This window comes from Pygoscelis adeliae, unplaced genomic scaffold (assembly GCF_000699105.1).
Source record: "Pygoscelis adeliae isolate BGI_AS28 unplaced genomic scaffold, ASM69910v1 Scaffold595, whole genome shotgun sequence".
Taxonomy (NCBI): domain Eukaryota; kingdom Metazoa; phylum Chordata; class Aves; order Sphenisciformes; family Spheniscidae; genus Pygoscelis; species Pygoscelis adeliae.
In genome coordinates this window covers 285205-304389 of record NW_008824857.1, presented here as the reverse complement: position 1 = coordinate 304389, position 19185 = coordinate 285205, and the positions used below count along the sequence as shown (strand labels likewise).

The following is a 19185-nucleotide window of genomic DNA, read 5'->3' as shown; positions in this document are numbered from 1 at the left end:
CTACGGCTCCCAAACCATTCAATTGCAGCAGCAGCAACGGAGCTATGTCCTGCTGCCAGCACCCAGACTTGTGGCACTGCACCTTGCTGCTCTCAGCTTCATGAAGGGTTTGGCACGTCAGGAAGCTCGGCCGTGGTGGGTCTGCAGGCTCAGCTGAACGCTCTCATCCAACAACAGCCCAGGCCAAACACCTTTAAGCGTACGAGCAAGCAGGAGCCCAAGGGGACTTGTAACTAAGCCAGAATTTGTCTGGCTACACACAGGTATCAAGGATGTATTTAACACCTTTGCCCTAAGCAGAGATTTCAGCAATGAGATCCCTCTAGCTAATGTGCACATAACACTTGGTACCTCTAATCTTTAAGTAGCTGCGTCCTCCTGGCACGCTGGGGAAGGCAGGGGCATGCTTCTGTTTAAAAGATGGGATGCTGACATGTAGAAAGAGACTGTGCAGTCTGGTCCAGAAGAGACCAGGGACTCAAATCTGCACGTCACACACCTACTGCTTCTACCGTTAAGGCCCTTCTTCTCCCCTGTGTCCACCTGTCTTCAGCACACAGGGTACTCCAGACCACCCAGCCTCACCCAGGCAACAGGAGACTCTCCAGCCTCCTCCCAGCTTCTAAAATCTCGAAAGCCAAACAGCACTGATTTCTTCCCTTATTCCACCCCACCGTGAGAGAAGCCTCCCCCAATTCCCCCACCAAGTACAGACCAAAGTCACTCGTGAAGTAGTCGCGTCCCTGTTTCCCTGCCAAGGAGGGTCTGCGTTCATCCCTGAGACAGACCAGAGCAGGCTTGGCTCTGTGCTGCTCTAGAGCAGCCAAAGCTCTGAAGGCAGCCACGGGCAGGGACAGGAAATCAGCAGGACAAGGAAAAGCAAAGTCTATCCCAGAACTCCTGTCCAGCCCCAAATTGACTCCCCAATACTCCACTTCCTTCCTGCGCTACGGGACTCCCACGGATGAGGATATTCAGAGGCAGTGCTACCTACCCTGACTTGTTCCATTTACTTACTTAATTTTTAAAGGAATATATTTATCTGTTGCTCTCTGGAAACCAATCATCCTCTGCTTCTTCACCCTGTTGTTTCACCCGTCTCGCCATGGGAACCGCGGGTACTTTGATGCCTGACAGCCTGGCTGATCTCAGCACGTCTTTTGAACCCACTTCCATAATCACTGCCTAAAGCAGGTTCTTCCCACGCAATTCACTGCTCAGTGAATCATGGCCAGTGATTTTCCTGTCTCCAGGATCCATGCAGCACTTAGCCGGGATGAGTTCTCTTCTCCCTTTAGCAGGGGAAATACATAATTATCAGAAAAACCACTCCTGTCCTAACAGGACACTGGCTTTATCTGCACCGAGACCGGCAGTTCCTGTTCTTGCCCCAACATCCGCTCCACCACGAAGGCTGGTTGTTCAGGAAATTCATTTCCATGTGTCAAGATTTCACTTAGTTTCTCAAGCTCCTCCAAGCTACAGACTTCGAATCATGAGCAGTCTCAGCTGGCATACATGAGGCTGCAGAGACACAACCTTTCCAGTGCCCGGTGCCAGCTTTGCCCTGGAAGCTCCTAAATCTCAGTGCTGGCTGTGCACAGGCATACCGGGTTATTAATCTGTGAGCCGCCGACATCTTCCCCAACTCTTCAAGGCAACAGGGGAAAGAGCAGCAGTCTGGAAGGAATAATCTTGCAGGAAGGACCCAGCTCTGTTCGCAGGATCCCTCTAAACTAGAGGGGACAAACCTACACAGCACAGACTGCCGACCAGAACTGTGGGCCAGCCACAAAGGTTGGTGCACCCAGCAACAGATGTTGGGAACTGCACAAAATGGCCTTTTTAAAGGCCTCTTGGGCATTGCTAGGAACTCAAGCCCATGACTGAGAGCAAAGACAACGGCTAATTAGTTTCACACTGTTACCAGCTCAACAAGGAAACCCAAGACAAGGCTACAAAGGAGCAAAGCGTGACGTCGCTTGCCTCAGTCTCCCGGAGTTGCGCGCCAGACACTGTGAAGCAGATTCCGGGACTCGCAGCAGCAGAAAGGCAAGAAAACAAGGACTACACAACAGATACTACATGACCATCGCAGCAAACGCCTCCAGTGGAAAGCCACAACAGCTCGGGGACACTCAGAAGCAAGCAGCTATTCCTAAAAGACTAGCGGCTCCAAACAGACTCAAGCAAGTACAAACACCCAACCAGGCTGGAATCTACACAAAGCAGGCATTAGGCAAAGGCTCAAATATTATTAGCACAAAACATGGCAGCCTCTGTAGCCAAGCCCCCGGGCAGAGGATTTTTAGATGCTTTTGACATACCTCTCAGCCTGTCAGAGACTGAATGCAGGACACCAGCCCTTCAACATGAAGAAAAATTCCTCACTGCAAGTGGCTGATGGGGAAGGGGCAGAGGCAATGACTCAGGGACACATTTGAGGTGCTGATTTCAACGAGGAGGGATAGAAATTGAGGGTTGAAAACACTGAGCTCTTTTTCAGAGTAATTCTGTTTTGGTGTGTTTCGTTCCCCTGGATCTGGTGTTCAAAGCGTTTTACTGCTTTTGCATGAAAACAGCTTTTGAGCTCTTTTGAGTTCAGAAACTCTTGCTACTTATCGCCACCCAACCTGGAGTGGCAATCCTCCATCTGTGACACCCACAGCGTAGTTGGGAGGTCAGAAAGAAAAGGAGCCACAAGAACATGGCGAACTCGTTAAAGGAACCGAGATCCCATTCCCAGGCAGCCACCTTCACAATTCAGGTGAGTGAGGAAGAGCTGGGATGAGTCCTGCAGTCTACTTTGCAGGAGACAGCAGCAGCCCTGCAAAAAGGACATGGCTTGGCATCACTCAAATGGGTGGAAATTCGGCTCTAGCTTTCACGAGGAACTGAACTGAACCTCTGAATGAAAGGACCCGACACCCAATGGGATGCAAAGCAACTTATCTCCCAAGTGCACCGCCCCGGATTCAAGCTGAGAGGTAAGCAGGTAAGCAGGCTCCTTCCCCTCCTCCTTACCTTCGCACCCGGTGGTGTAAATGCTGATGCTGCCGCGTTATAAGGGCACTTTCCCAAACAGGCCCACTGTGACTACTCCTATACCAGCTCACGGCTGGGTGCCCCGGGTAGGGTGCGCTAGTGAAGCCATGGTCCGACTCCGTCTCTGCGGCCAGCGATGAGGCAGAGCTCCCCATGGTTCCCCCCTACCCAGGCCACGCTGAGATTTATCCTAGGTTAGGTCCAAGCCAGTGGCATGGGCAGTTCGGGTGGAATAGGCGAGGCGCTGCGGCATGGGCTGCTGTAAAGATCCCAACACACTGGAGAAAGGAAGGTCGGTTCTGATCAAGAGTTAAAAATAAAAAAATAAAAAAAAAAAAGAGAGACAGGGGAAAAAAAGGAAAGAAAAAGAGAGAAAGGTAAGGTATGATTTAAGCAACAACCCTCCATTTTTAGAAGCCTATTAATGCATACTCTGACCAGGATCCCCATCCCAGCACTTACTGGGATGGGAAGGGCCGTTTCACTGAATACAGCTTTTACTGCCTGGAGATGGGGAGTACAGGGGGAGTACGTCTAAAAGACGCTCTCCCCAGTTAAGCACCAGGAGTTCCCAGGCACAGGGAAGCAGCCTGACTAGCGGAGGAGAGCACACCAGAGCCCAGCAGAAAGCCCTTGCCACCACAGTAAAGCAGCAGAAAAGGGGGCAAGCAAGTCTCACTTTAGAGCCCAAACCAGCAGCCCTTGGGAATCACACGCAGAAAAGGTTATTCTGAAAGCTCCAGGCTCTGACTGGCACACCAGGTTTTTAGTTACCTCAACTACGAGGAGTACAACTCGATGGCTTGTATGCAGTGAGGAGATTTTTTTTTCCCTTCTATGTAATATTTTTTTTAAATATCCCTCTTTTCCTGTTCCCCACTAATACCACAGTAAGGCTGAAAACAGACAGACTGGGTATCCGCACAAGTATATTTTCTGTGACTATTTCACACAGTGCAATGAAATACTTTCTTTCAGCTCACGCCAATTTTTAGCTGATACTGAGCATCCCCCTACCCATAGAAGCAAGTTCGGGGCTTTGACTGTTCTTCCTTTTCTCCCTCTCTCTTTCCTACTTTTTAGAATTTATTCTTTGAGCATCCTCACAGTTAAACCACAGAAACATTTCATGTCTTCTAGTATACAAAGAAGTTTAAACATACACGTCTCTCCTTAAAGGAAAAAGGCACGGCAATCTGAATGCGTGTCAGGAGGAACGGATCAAGGGAACATTTAACAGAGGAAAAAAGAAGAAACGAGGAAGAAAAAAAAAAATTAGCACAGCTGAGCTTTTTCAATTACCCACCAGGATTTATAGAGATGAATGAACTGTAGAAGGACCTTTGCGAAGAAACTACTTTGTGCAGTTAAAAGGCTAAAACAAAGGCTCCTAAAATACAGTTTTTCAATCCCAGGATTGTTCTAAGGGATCAAGAAAGGCCTTGATAGATAACAGACTCTCGGATGCAGCAGCTCAAGGAGCAGGTGCGGTTTTGCTACGAGCTTAATACCGGAATGTGCCAGCATTAGGCCATTAGCTGGAGAATGTTAACCGCCCTGTCGTGGTCTCTTCTCTGCAACCTGCAAAGCCTGGACTAACAAAATAAAACTGAAAAAAAGCCCAAGAACACAGTTTTCCCTACCTCGATTTCCTCGTTTTAATTGGTCTGCCTGACTGCTGTGCATCAGCCAACACATCTCCACACTTTGCTTCCTGCTACCTGCCCAACAGCAAGATTTCACTGATTTTTGCAGATCCAGCCAAAATGGATGCCTGGCGCTTCTCCTCTCATTTCCTGCTATTCAAGCAGTTAATTTGTAACAAATGCAACTTTCTGGCTAAATGAAAGCCATGTGATGCGAAGGAAGAGTATTTCCAAGTATCATCAGCTCAAGTCTAACTGCGGAGAACGGTTGTCCCACACCTACGGCATCTCTGGCGTTTCTGCCGCACCCCCGACGGCTCCCCCATAGCGAGCGCTGTACGCGCTCCAGCAGCCGCGCTGCACAGCGGCACCGAAGGCACGGGGGGTTCAGCTAAGAGACCTGCTAGAAGAACAAACTCTGTCTCTCACCTCAAGGCTTGGTTTCTACCACCACATAAAAGCAAGATGGGTAGAAACGCAGCCCCGTACAGTTCACCGCAGCCTGAGCAAAACAGAAGGCAGGATGGATGCTCAGTCAGTTAATAGCCTTTTTCCCCCCTCTCGAACAGAGCTAAGGTGCCAAATAAAGCAATTCCACAGGCTGGTTCGAGACCACTTCCTCAGCTGACTCTCAAGCTAGAAAAGCAGAACCCTTTGCTTCCTCCTCCTACACATGGAAATGCCAGTTTTAGCTCACCACAACAGGCGAGAGACATGCCTGCTGCCCGCATTACTGCTGGCTCCCAACGTGTTGCTCGTGTCTTGGCCCGTCCTCCTCCGCCAGGTCTGCACCAGGGAGTCTGAGCAGGCAGCTCAACGCAAACGCTCTGCAGGGAGAGGAGAGGCTGGGAGCCCTGCTTTAAGGCGGTGCGGTAAAACCCCACGGTGGGTGGAGCTGGGGAGAGGAAGGGATCTATAAATAGGTGGAGGATAACCTAGCTAAGTCGTAGTGATCTCCAAGACTGTCTAGTCTAAGCGGGCTGCTTGGCTGCGAGTGCTGCGTGAAATCGGATTTCTCCGGGCAAAGCAATAAATCCTTTTCTTCAGGGTCACCCCTCATGCCAGGTGAGAGCAGCCAATGAACAGTGTTTAGGGGGGGGAACGCTGGCCCAAGGAGGGGAGAGGGTGAACCTGTTCGAAAACAGGAGGAGCGGCAGCGTTACAGCTCAACGTTAAGCATGTACGTGCTCGCCATGCTGAGCCAGAAAACGCCTTTGGCCAACACTAAGCAAACGAAGAGCCTGCAAGAAGTAAAGGTGAGAATGAAAACTACGCTCTAGTAAGGGAAGGGGTCAATTAAAGAAGCCTACAAAGAAGAAAGCCCCTCTGGAAGCACCCAGCCTTATTTTTGAGGAACCTCTCCCACCGGGCAGGGAGATGCCCCAGGAGATGCCCTGCAGGCACATCGCCCGTGCTGAACAGGGGAGGCGTCAGCCGCGGAAGGGGAGCAAACTGCCAAGACCTCCTCTGCCTTGGCAGGAGGGAGCAGGATTTTCCTCCTAATTAATAAAATGCTGCTTCCACCTACCTAAACAGGAGAGGAAGCCACAATGTGAACAGATTGAAGTGTCTCGAGAAGGGTGGATCTCACTCACGGAAATTAATAGTTAAGCACCTTAGTGCTGAGTTTGGATTTTGGTTTTTTGCCCCTTGCAGCTGCAATAATTACCAGGTTTCAGCTGACGCTGTTTAACTGCTCCCAAAATATTGCTTCCAAAATAAAACCAGATTTGACCTTTCCACCCCCAAGCCACTCGCACCCACTTACCCTGATCTGTTGTACTTGGTGCAGACCCTTCCTCAAATCGCCCCACCAGCACCCTGAGCAGCAGGCACTTACAGCAAGTTCAGGACAGCAGAGCTTTCCCATGGAGGTTCCTCCTGCTGCCAGGACAGCAGAGCAGTCGCCCGGATGCTTCCACATAAACCCTATTCCTCAACACCAGTCAGCAGTGCTGACTCTTTGGGCCCCAGCTCTTCTGTCACACCACCCACAGCAAAGCAGGCAGGAAGGGTGGGGATATGGGTCTACCCAACCGCCTTTCCTTCCCTCTGGCTCCAAAGTAGGTTTTGGCTCTGAAGAGAGCAAAAAAAGAAAAAAAAAAAAAAAGGAACTAGCCCACGTGGTTCAATGTATCTAGGAAGTTGGAGGATCAACTTTTCCTACGATCCTCCTAGGATCAGCCCGAAGCTCTTCCCTTTGGCACGCAGCAGGAAGAAGAGACAGAGGTCCCTGGAGCTGCTCCAGCCCACTGAGGAAACCAGTGAGGCAGACCGACCCCAGCTGGTCCCATGTGCAGAAGCCCCCTCCTTGTGATGGGATATCCCCCACACTCCTTTTCCAACTCATTTATTCGTCCATGCAGCACAAGCCAGCTCAGCTCCTGCCTGAGTTTTCCAACCTCTTTTGGTTCTCAGCCTCCCAGACTCAGGGACACGACTTCGTCACTTCATTAACTCCTCCGCTCCCCCAACCTATAAATAAAGTCACCTCTGAGCTACTCCCTTGCTCCAGGGAAGATCCAGGAATGAAAACACAGCCACCCCCCACACCAGACAGCTCTAGTCTGAGGTGCCGGGCCAGCAGCTGGCCCAGGAGAGGGCCCAGCATGTACCTGGGGGAAAAACACCCCTCAAAGCTGTGCCCAGAGGGAGCCACGTAGGAGGAGGTTTAATTCTAGGATTGAAGCTGCAAGCACCAGCCCTCCTCTTCCCTCTGCTGTGTGAACTCCCCTGCCTGGGGGCTAAGGCAGGCTGGGACCTGATACCACCCTCAACAGCAAAGGAGGAGCTCTCTAGGCTCACTCACATGCAGCCTGCTGCTTGCACAGAGAAACAAGGGTTCCTGAAGAGCTTGGGATGTCCAGTCCCCACACACAGCCCTGGCAGGAGCAGCCTCCTCTCTAGGGACTGCAGGACATAACTCACCCATCCTAAACACAAAGTAGTTCAGGGGCAGATGAGTGCAGCTGGAGGAGCTGTGGTTGGCTTGGGGCATCAAGCTGGAGGAGCCCACTTCATACATCATGAAGACATGGTCCTCCACCAAGCCTGTCACCATGCACAGGAGGACGTCTCCCCACCTACCACCGAAGGAGACACATGCTCACAGGGGTCCAGGGTAAGCAGGGAACAGTGTGCAGGGATGGGTAAGGTACACAGCATGAGACATGTCAGCGTAAGAAGGTTATAAAGTCACAGAGGAGGTCAGGCACAGAATAACTAAAGAAGGATGCAGAGTAGAGGCCTGATGGTGTGTCATGCCAATCAAGCAAGGAAAAGAAGCTCAAGCATTTGTGTGCACAGCCGTGCTACCAGCTCCACAAGGCAGGGTGGCAGAACCTGAGGACGTGCAAAGCCAGGTACCGGCACCAAGCAGAGCGTGACTTGTATTCACCAGGCTGAGATGACCCTGATAAAAGAAGTAACCCCAGGGGAGGAAGGGTGAACAATCCCTCTTTTTCCAAAAGGCAGGGGGGAAAAAAAGGAGACAAGCAACAAGACATCCACCTCAGACAGATGCAGGACCGACTGAAATCCAAGATGCTAAACACTGACCCAATGAGAGCTCTACGGCTCAAGTGCAGCAAGAGATCCCATGGTCACCTGTGAGACCCCTGCCGCAAAGCAGACAAGCAAACTGGAATGCTCCATGATGCTCCATGCTGAGCAGGTGTCTTGCACAAAGCTGGTGTCTTGGTGACAAGAAACAAAGTTTTGCTGCTCTTTCTTCCTGTCCTCACCTGCCAAGCCAGCACTACAAGGCAGCCCGAGTGCTGCAGTCTTGGCAGGAAATTAAGGTGTCAGCAAGTTCCAGTTCCTTGCAAAGCTTCTGGCAGGGAGGGGTGGGAAGGTACCTCCAAGGTCAGACTGAGGCATAGGTATAACAGGAGGGACAGGCCAGCGGTTGGCACACTCAACTGGGACGTGGAAGACTTTTTCAGCCCTCATGCTCTACCACAGAGCTTCCCGTGTGAGTCGGGGCATAGTCCTGTGACTCAGAAAGCACTGCCCTACCTCCCAGGGCCAAGAAGTATTCACATGAGAAAGGCACTAGGATGACAGGCAGCGCGCAAGCACCGCAAATGGGAGGACAGGGAAAACGGAGACAAGGGTAAAACTTACCCACCTAAGTGTTTGGTATGGGGCAGCAGGGCTGAGAGAAGAGAGGCGAGTCAGATGTTCTGGCCTTAGAGGAAACCTAGGGGACTGGAAGCTGCAGTATTTTCCAAATCACGGTGAGAAACAAGATTGGTGCGGTACTTGCAGAGATATCATTAGATGAAATTAGCTGCCTGGATTTCCAGATGGGCTATTAATGAGGTAACAAGATAATTTAACCTGGAGTCCTAGACCAGCACAGGACAGGACCTCACGCTTCATGCTACACTTTAGCAAAGTCCAGAACAGCAGCACATCTTTCTAGCCATGGACATTAACATGCAAAGGCAAGCTTGAGGATCTTCACCTTCTTTCAGCTGCCTTTAAACTGGTTCTGGCCCAACTTTAACACAGAAGAAACTCATACACAGCAGCTGAGTTGGGCTGAGCTGTATTTAATGCCCAGCACTGACTTTTCATAAGTACGCAGGCAGAGGAAGAGGTGTCCAAAGCCTGAAGTGAAAGACTGATAGGAAAAGTAGATTTATTGTAGAGCCAGCTTAGCCACACAGCAACTAGCGTCAAAGTCTGAAAAAACTTTCCTCTTCTCCCTTGCATGGGACACTGTAAACCAGTGATAGATTATCCAGTGAGCTACTGGAAATCTATCCACGGTCACTTTGAGAGAGGGGATTATACAGATTTGAAAAGGCAATCAACATCTTAATTACAAGCTATGGGGAGAAGAAGAGGAAGAAGCAGTGGACAGGAAGGTTTCTTCAAAATAAGGGTTAACTTCAAAACCCACCTCCATTGACAGCTGAAGAGCAGGAAGGTCCTTTTCTGAATAAGCGTGAAAATGGCAACAACGGCACTGCTGAAGCAGGGTCTGAATGTACACACATTTTAAAAAAAAAAAAACAAAAAACACACAACCAAATCTGTAAAACCCTAGTGCTCTATTAAGTCAATTAACGTTGCTTCAATGAAGTGCAATGAGCCACTTATATCCTCCAGTTTACTAGCCAATTGTGGATGGCTTTTGAGCGCAGTGTTGACAGAAGCGTGTGTGGGCTGGCATGGTTTGTCTCATTAGCAACATCGCGGTAATGCCACAGAAAGAAAGACAAGGGGAAGAAACAAAACAAGACAAGCCACAGCATCCAATCTTGGGAAGCTTTGCCAGCAGATTTAATTTCCAGATCTTTCACTCTCTGTATTTATAATCCTTGTAGCAGAGTTCTGTCATCCTACTCACCCCACAGACTGCCCCAGCTACAAAATGTGCCAGGCTGAAAAATCACCTCGACAGACTGCCTGCTGAGACCAGTTGCATTATAAAAACAGGAAGCTTTTACTTGCCCGCTACCAATATGCTATAAATTTAATGGGAAGTAGCATAAGCAGGGATGCTTTGCATGAAGAACACACACGCAGGACTCTTGCCAGGAAAAATGCATCTTGCGTAACACACGTGCTCTTAGTTTCCTCTTTTTTTCAGAAAGGTTTAACTACGCTCTGGGTTACCCAGCAGCAATAAAACATTTTTTTTCCCCTTTCTCACTTACAGCAGAGTGTTGATTGGTAAACAGCAGATCTTCCTGTCTGAGGCTGTGCCAGCCTGTGCAGAACAGAACTGTTGTTATTGCACATTCACAGCTAGAGATAAACATGAATAAGAGCCACGAGTAAGAGCCAGGCACTGGCTCTTCAATACATTGCTTTATCAGGTTCACCTTGATTCGACCGTTTCTGACAAGATCTATCCCTCCTGAAGGGGCAAGATGGCAAAAGTAGCAAGGACAAACATTAAAAAAGAAGACAGAAGTGACAGTAGTGCAAAAAGTGCTCTTCTGTATTCGCTAGCATTCGCAAACTGTGCAGCTCAGAACTCTGCCTGCACTTAAAACACCCAAAAGCACAACACGGAAATAAACGGGCCCAGCAAAACCAACCTCCCACAAAGAAGCAATGGAAAAACAAAGTAGCTTTCAACACATTTCTCAGGACAAATCTGCATCGAGAGCCATGACTGGTGCAGGACATAAAGGTTACAGTGAACCAGGGAAGGAAAAAAAATTTGCAAGTCATCTCTCATCTGCAAGATGACACTCTGCAATGGCACAAGTACAATAAACCAGCCCAGGAAAACTGGATACTGGAAGTCAGAGGAGGGTTTCTAACCTTTCAAAGAGCGGATCTCTGGACCAGCTGCTCCAGAAGCACTGGGGAAAAAAGCACAGAGTTAGTTCCAACAGTTAGTTCCTGGACAAGTTCATGACCTGCACAAGAGGACTGTCTTCAGCAGTAGGGAACTGGACTTGATGACCCATGAAGTTCCTCAGCACGCTGAATTAGTAGAGGGCCATAGGTGCCCAGGCATAGCACAAACACGAGGTCATACCCAAAAGGGCATCAGGGATTGTATCTTCAGATCATGCTAAGCTGACAGATAAGCAGATGAAGAGCTGGCCACTGCAGACGGGAGGGGAAGAGAGTTGCAGCAAGCAGCAGAGTCTCACAGCCAGTGAAAACCCAGGGCATGGACTTGGAAAGCAAAGTTTCAGAGACAGGAGGAGGAGGAGGAAATGTCCCCTGAGCACATTGTCCCCAGACACTCCAGCTACAGCTTTAATTCTAACACAGATTAGACAGACGGTAAATATGTAATGTAATCGCAAATTTTTATGCAATTTGGCCTTCCCTGGCTTTAGTCAGGCACCACGTCCCAATTTCCAACCAACTGGCCTAGATTTAAACCATCACGTCCCTGGCTGTGCCTCAGGCAAGCGCAGAGGTAGGATAAGCCTGACAGACAACAGTGGCATTTGGCATTTCCATCACAAACAACCAGGAGACAAAAAGCATAAGAATCGCCGAGAACTGCACAAGAGGCTGCCGCCTTCCCCGCGAGCACAGGGAACCAGGAGAGCACAGGGGAGGTGGGACAGGGAGAGTGAAACCCGGAGGGGGGACAAGAAGATAATTCCTCTTCTAGCACAGCTCAGTGCGATAACCCAATGGAGAAGCACCACAGTACTGCTTACCCCTCTCCACCTCCAGACTACACCTGTACTCTGTCCTGGACCATCCTGAAAAACACGTGAATCCTTCCGCACACTGATGTCGTAGCCATGCCGTTATTTCTGTTAGGAGATGATATTGTAACTGAAATTATATGGCTGGAGTAACACCTGGTCCAACTAAAGTGATACAGACATAACAGTGCCTGACACCACTACGACACTGCCCTTTCCTCCCCGGAGTAGCTACAGTGGCTTACTGTCTCCGTCACAAGCGGCTCCCCTTCAGCTCCGCCAATACAGCTGAAACTGTAGGATGTGTTCAATTACACAACACCTGAAGCAGTATTTGCCCACGAGAGCAGTTATTTGAACAAATATAATGATCACATGAGGAAAATGCTGTACTCTAAGATGAGAGGGCTGAAACATAATGCAGATGCTTTGAGTAAGAAGCTGCCCTTGCTACAGCAAAGCCAGCCCTAACGGGCCATCCAACGTACCTCCCAGCGCAGTGATGGAGCTGGCCTCTTAACCAAGACCAGCTGGCTGCATCCTGAACCCATGTTAACCCAAACAGGCAGATGGAGAGGAGATCACGTTACAGGAGCCACTCTCAAATGCCTTGCAAGACATATCCAGCTGCCTTAGCCTCACGCAGTGCTACAGACCCCCAACCTTCCCTCCACCAGGCTCTGCTTGCTGAAGCGCCTTGCATGGCAAAGTCAGGCAACGGGAACAAGGGCTTTGCACACCTGCAGTAGCATTCACAAGACACTCCAAGGCTGCATCAAAACTGATCCAAGAGCAGGAACGTTACTTCATCCCTCCCACAGTTGAGAACTAGCCATGGCGCAGATCTCAGCCGACACCTGCCTGGTGACAGTCACCACTCAAAGACCAGAGTGCTCGTGGCCTGGCTTCACTGACCCCAAACCCCAGGAGATTCCTGCAGACCTTCTGCTGAGGCTGGACACCAAAGTCACACGGAGACTCCAGATAGCCCATAAGCATCCAGGCAGACCAGATCAGCCAACACAGAGCACGCTAGCGTCCATTCGATTAATCCAAAGCCCTGGCCTGGGATAAGGCCACATCAGCCTTGCTCATTCAAACACAAGGACACCACCATCAGAGGCTCTCCTGCAGTGCACACCGCAAGCGTATCCTGAAGGTACAAGCTCAGACTGGCTTCTCGCCACCTCATCCTGTCTCTGCAGAGCAGGCTCTGAACCGCCAGGCTAAAAGCAGCCCAGCCACATAAGGTACAGCACGGTCATCTCTCCGTCCCAGTCCTGGGCTGGGAACTGCCATGGCACTGTGGTTACTGTAGGCAAAGCGATGCAGAGTTTCTTAGATTAATTTATTTCCCTGCCCTTGCACTGCCTCAAACACACCCTGGGACAGTCATGCAGTTTCCAAGGCTTAAGACTGCAAGGTCCTGGAAGACCTCACATTTTCTCTTCCACTCTTAGAGTTTCTTCTTCACGAGAAAACCAGAGGACGCCAGCATCCCCACCCGTAAGAGCACATGGCCTTCACACAGACAGCAAGGAGAGGGGAACACTCAAAGAAGGAATCAAAACAAGGAAGAAAGACAAAAATGAGAGGCATAGGTGACAAGAAGCAGGGTAACCATGCTTACAAACCGGAGGAGAAAAGGTCTTTTTCCTTTCAGCCCCTCCCAGCCCCGCACAGAGCCAAGCGCAGTCAGAAAAGCCTCTCACCAAACACGTTCCTGCTCTGCACGTCCAATGCTCAGTTGGTGTGAAGTCAGCCTGGCGTCCCTGGAATCGAACGGCTGCTGTTGACACCAGCTGAGCGGCCCGGTTTGAGGAGCATGCTAGATGGTCTCTGCACAGAGCCGCCGGTAGCACACCAAGCCTGCTAGAAGGACCGGCTGCTGCACCAAGCTGGTGAACAGAGAGGAAAGAAAGGCACGTAAGGATAAATGGCTGCTGAGACTCCAGGCTGATCAGCATGGCACCAGCACACGCAACCAACCTCACATTTTAGGTCACTCAGTCAGCATCCACTCGAGCTACAGCTCTCAGAAGGCTTTGTGCTTCCCGTGGCATACAGCTGGCGATGGGCTGGAGCTCGGTCCCAGCTGGAGACAGGAACCAGTCTGCTTTTGGGTCAACTCAGGTTCTTCACTCGTGGTTTCAGCACCTTTGGCTGTGACTTTCTAGTTCTCTTCCCACCGCTGGCCTTACTCTCTCTGATGGCGGCTGCTGCTTAGCATTCTGGTGAAAGCTGTCGTCGTACCGGGTAACGCAACACCTCACGAGCACAGCAGGATCTTAACGATAAGGATTCTGGACAGCTCTCGACAATTAGCAACAGGGCAGGATCTCCCAAGGGGTCTGGATGTGAACGCGGGGATGTCTGGAGGGGCACACTGCCTGAATGTTCAAACACAGAAACAGATGTTAATTACTCTGCATGGCCAGGACATCGTTAGCAGTTACACCTACTGGAAATTCAGAAGTACAAATTTCTCTGATTATGTCAAACGTGCCCATCCCACCCCCAGAAGGTATGACGTTTGAATACTTGCCTCAGCAAACCTCCCTCCCCCTTCACATTCTCTGCTCTCAAAACAACCTTTTTTAATGAAATTCATACTCTGTGAAAGTGCTGTCTCCTTTGGGATGGGCTTTTATAAGATGGAGGCAACAAGAACCCTTGTCCGTAACTGTCTGGCTCCATCTCAGACTGGGCAGGGAGCAAAAAATCAAATAAGGATCCAGCCCACACAATGTGATCACTGAGCGTCTTTGGGAGCACGGCAGAAGCACGCAAGAGCAACAGACCTGGTTCAGCCCCCACCACCTTGCCCACCCTCCCCACAGCCATGCCATCGGGTGCAGCATGATGCCCCTGGGGCAGGTTATGGCAAATTCACAGAGAGATTTTCTCTTCCAGTGCTCTGCACCACTGAGATTTCCAGGCAGTGGGGAAAAGACGACCTGTGGTGAACACCTGGACACGTGCTGCTAATGAAACCAAACCAGCAAATGGAGAACGTTACGGAGAGGGCAAGAGACACCACTCGGGAACCAGTAAAAAGTAAATAAAGGACTGATTAAGGTTCAAAAGGACCATCGTGATCCTTTTAAACCCAAGGGTCTGTACAGCACTGGCTACACAGGGAACTCCTGGCCCACGGCATCTCCGAGGCACTCAGACAGTCAAGCCGCCCCTGCTCACTGGAAGGGCTTAAGACTTACGAGAGCTAAAGAGAGAGCAAGACAAACACCAGAGGATGGAGTACCCCATGAATGCCTACATCAGTCTACGTGACACCACGTCATTTTTCTTGCAGGAGGAGTGTTCGCATACGCATGGGCTAGGAAGAGAAACCGCTTAACACCCAGCAGCTTAAAATAAAACCTTTTGGCTGTGCTGAGATTCCAAGGACTGCCCGAGCTCTGCCTGCTGGCCTGAGTCTTGCAGGCAGGTGACTGATACAGACAAGCTGGAGAGCAAGACCTTGACCACATCAGTGCTCCAGCCTCTCTGGAGAGCAGAGCCGCCACGGAGGGGAGGATACAGCCCAGCAGGCAAGGATCCTCGTGCCATGTTCCCACTTCCACGGACCAGCACAAATACAGGGGAGTTAACTTGTTAACCGGAAAAGCTGTCTGAGAGTTAGCTTCTCTGCAAACCTTTTTGTTACAGGAGCAGAAGGACCTTCTGCTGTCAGAGGAACGCAACACAACGCAAGTTGGGAAGCTGCCCGTGATGTCCTCAGTAAACCAAAATCATCTGGGCTGGCGCTGGGAACAAGCTGCCGAAGGGGAAACTTCGGTGCCGCAGGCAGTGCCACGTTAGAAATGCGGCTGGGCGGTATCACTGGAGGGGGGGCGACAGCTTTTTGTAAGGTCTCAGTCTCTGTGTTACCAAAGCGAATGTGCATTGACAACCCTGCAGCTCTGGCAAGGGCTGCTAATCCCAGGACTGGGGCGAGGCACCAGCTTGGCCTCCCTGACACGGTCGTCGCCACCCTCCTCTAATGCTGACGCTGTTCAGGCCCACAGCATTTAGTTAGCGGCCTGGCTTGCCACAAAAGGGGGCTGCATTGCAGGAACAGAAAAGCTATTTCTTTTTTATGAACACACATTAGAGTTTACATCATTGGCAAAGTGCAGAGGCACGCATTTGTAGAGGAACAGAGATATGGTTCCAATACTGTTTTTAATGTGCAAGCCTAAAGACTCGGCTTCAGTTTTTAGAAATCAAACTTGATCATCTCAAGCTGGCAAAAATAGCCCCACGTTCCCTCAAGTTATTTTCTTTTCAGCTAGGCGGGGTACAGCACAATAGGAAATATCAGCAGTTATGTACTCAACCTCCAGAAACCCAAAGGGCCAATTCTAGCAACCCACAGCAGCTTTCCAATCCTCCCCGATCTATTTGCCGGAGTTAGCCTGAAAAGCATGCTGCCCCCAAGCCATTCAGCAAACTCCACGTCCCACTAATTACATCAATATAAATGTATTATCTTGGCTGTCAAACCTCGGCTGCCTGAACAGGACAACGCTCTGCAATGTAAATGCAGGAAAACAATTGCTCTTTCTGCTGGTGACACATTTCTTCAGATCTTATTTCCTTTCCAGGGCTCCCCCTTCTCCCTTCTGCCCAGGCACCAGGGCAGCAGCATTTTTTCCAGAGCCAGAGGAAACGGCACACAAAAACCCTCCTCATTTTTTAAGCGACCGAACACGAGCAGATTTCGGGAACGCCACCGGCATTTCCTATCAGCCAACCTGAGAGCCACCAACGCACGGGGAAGGGAGCTGTGAAGGCAAGAGTTAAATGCTTCTCGTGCACAGGCAACAGCCCTTCTGCCTCCGTTGGCTTCCTCAGCTGCCATCGCTAAACACAAGGCAAGCGACAACACTTGAAATAGCAACGAGCGTGACAGAAATTCGGTAGTAGCCTGCTCCTCCCTGCCCAGCTCGGTGATGGTGGCCTGGAAAGGGCTGCATACTCAGGCAGGGTCCCCCAGCCACTAGCAAGGTTGAGGCAAACGCACGCAGATCCAGGAGGCTTGGGGGGAGCAGGCAGACAGCACGTCTCGCTCCGAAGAGTGGGATTACGACAGAAAATGAGGAGGGAGCCACCAACTCACCTGTCCCACCCGCATAAGCAGCTTTCCCAAGGCTGCACTGTATATGACCTTTCTCAGAGCCCCAGGTTCCAGCAAATCGGTTGTTCACAAGTTTCTCCCCAGCACTGCGTGCTAGGAGCGCGCCATCTCGGCAGGACACTGGGCTCTGACACGCGCTTTCCGCATCAGCCTCCTCTCTCCCTGCCCCCGGGTCTGACCGCAGGCATCCACAGCCCTTCACTCCAGCCGCCTCCTGCTTCGCAAAGGCCCTCACTTGGAGAAACGCCACAGGATCCATTCCTTCCCAGGCCCCTCTGCTCACCAAAAGGGTCAGTACGAACCCAGAAACAAACAAAAGCCTGGCTTCAGACGAAGCGGGGAGATGGGAAGAAAAAGCACTTCTCCCACGCGCATCTCACCTGAGAGCAGACGACGTCCCCGCCAGCGGAGACCAGCACAGCCACGTCGGCGCACGCCGGCCTGGGGGCTGGCTGTGTCTCTCTCTAGGTCTCACGTGCAACCGCTGCAAGCCCGGCAAGCTCCCACAAAACCTCTGGGATGGATGAAAGCAGTGTATTTTCCACAAGATAAAGCCAATCGCGCTCAGCTGGCCGAGGCACCATCAGGGCTCAGGCCACTTCCCTCCCCAAAGCCAGCAGTATTCAGAGCAAAGATAAAGGGACAGCCCAGGAGGGCAGCGGGGTAACCAGTGCATCTCACGAGGGCGTCCAGGCCCCTCCACAGGGTCACCCAGCCCTTCCGTCACCGTGAGACAGCTCCGAGTCTGGGCAGGACGCCCGACCTTTTTTATATGCAACTTTAGCAGTTTTGGTTTGTTTTTCAATATTTATTCCGATTCAAAAGACATTATGCCTGGCCCACGCCTCGAGTTCCCTTACGCACCAAGTCATCAGGCTAAAGGAGGCTGCTTTCTTTCCTGCCAAAGCAATACGGCTTAGCAAACACAGCAAGTTACATCAAACCTTCAAAGGCCTCTCCAGCCCTCCAACCCCACCCGGGGAAGGGAGCAATGCTGGGTCTTGCCTTCTGCCTTCAACCGTTAAAGCCCTGGACACAAACAGAAGCTGATGCGATTTTAAACGAGTTAATATCCCCACATACATAAAATCATGGTAATTTGAATCCTGCCTGTCTGACACGCGTTATGCCACCGCAGCTCGTTCCTCAGGCAGAGCTGAGTCCTGCACTGGTTCACTCACGAGCACAAGTCAGTCTGTTCGGCAGCGGGTCTCAAGAAACGGCCACGCAAAAGCCCCCGGCAGACTTGCAGCGTCGCAGGAGGCCGGTCTGCCACTGGGCAGCCCTCGCACCACAGGTCTGCTCCAGTTTAGGAAAGGTGGCAGCTTGCACAGAGTACAGCCCTGAAGCACAAGTCCCTACGACTCCCAGGTGACAATGTGCAAAGTACGGCAAGATCTCTGCGTTCAGATCGACAAGGGCTACAGTCTGGGATCTGCAGCCTATCGCCATCAGCCAGCGGCTGTGATCTGCGCGGCTCATCTCCACCTCGGCTCCCTCTAAACGCATCTCCTGGCCGCCAGTACCTCCTGACCGACCCGCAGCAGCACGCCACCATCCGTGCATGAACGCCCCAGGCCACGTACAGTAAGCACTTCTCAGATAACCTTCTGTCCGACCATGAAAAATCACCCATCCGCATCCCGGGCCTGAAGGCCTACGGAGCACTGAGCGCCAGCTGAGATTTGGATCTGAAAAAACGCTTGGAGAAAACAATATGACATTTCAAACACAAACGCGCACATTATTCGATCTCCCGCAACAGCTCACCAGACGACCACCCCAAAACATTTGTTTCTTGATGCTTGGGAGGGAAGGGATGTGCCCCAGAAGCAAGCGCAGGGAAGGGAGAGGAGAGCTGCTCAGAAAATGGAGAGGCTAGGCAGCGTACAGAGCCTTTTCCATCCACTGTAACAGACTTCTGCATCCAGGATCTGGAGGCTGACGTGCTTGCAACTGCAGCTGAGCTGACGTGCAGTAAAATCCAGGGGTTTTGATGAGGCATCGGGGCCCAAGCAGCCTTAGGATGCTTCAAAGACCCCAGCATAAGAGCCAGCCAACCGATTCTAAAGGGCAAACTCGCAAAGGCTTTAGAAACTCCGCACAAAACCCTGCTTAGCCCCCAGCAGACGGATTTCTAACCTGGTTAGAAAGAGGTTAGAGTGCCGACCTGAAGGACAGGCGTCCCCGGTTCTCTCGTGGCCTCTGCCGCGGG

General features: G+C 51.1%; 1 protein-coding gene across 1 annotated transcript in view; it reads right to left on the bottom strand.

The window, feature by feature from the left end:
- The window catches only part of CAPN15 (calpain 15), a gene marked incomplete at its 3' end in the record, with an annotated part of 53367 nt that extends 39164 nt beyond the window's left edge, over nt 1–14203 (bottom strand). Inside the window, exons 1-3 of the mRNA XM_009324317.1 lie at nt 13825–14203; nt 13543–13728; nt 3025–3344 (exon numbers count right to left, since the gene is read on the bottom strand). Of these exons, the coding sequence (XP_009322592.1) occupies nt 3025–3200 (176 nt within the window). The remainder of the gene's footprint in view (nt 1–3024; nt 3345–13542; nt 13729–13824) is intronic.
- Between the last annotated feature and the right edge of the window lie 4982 nt (nt 14204–19185).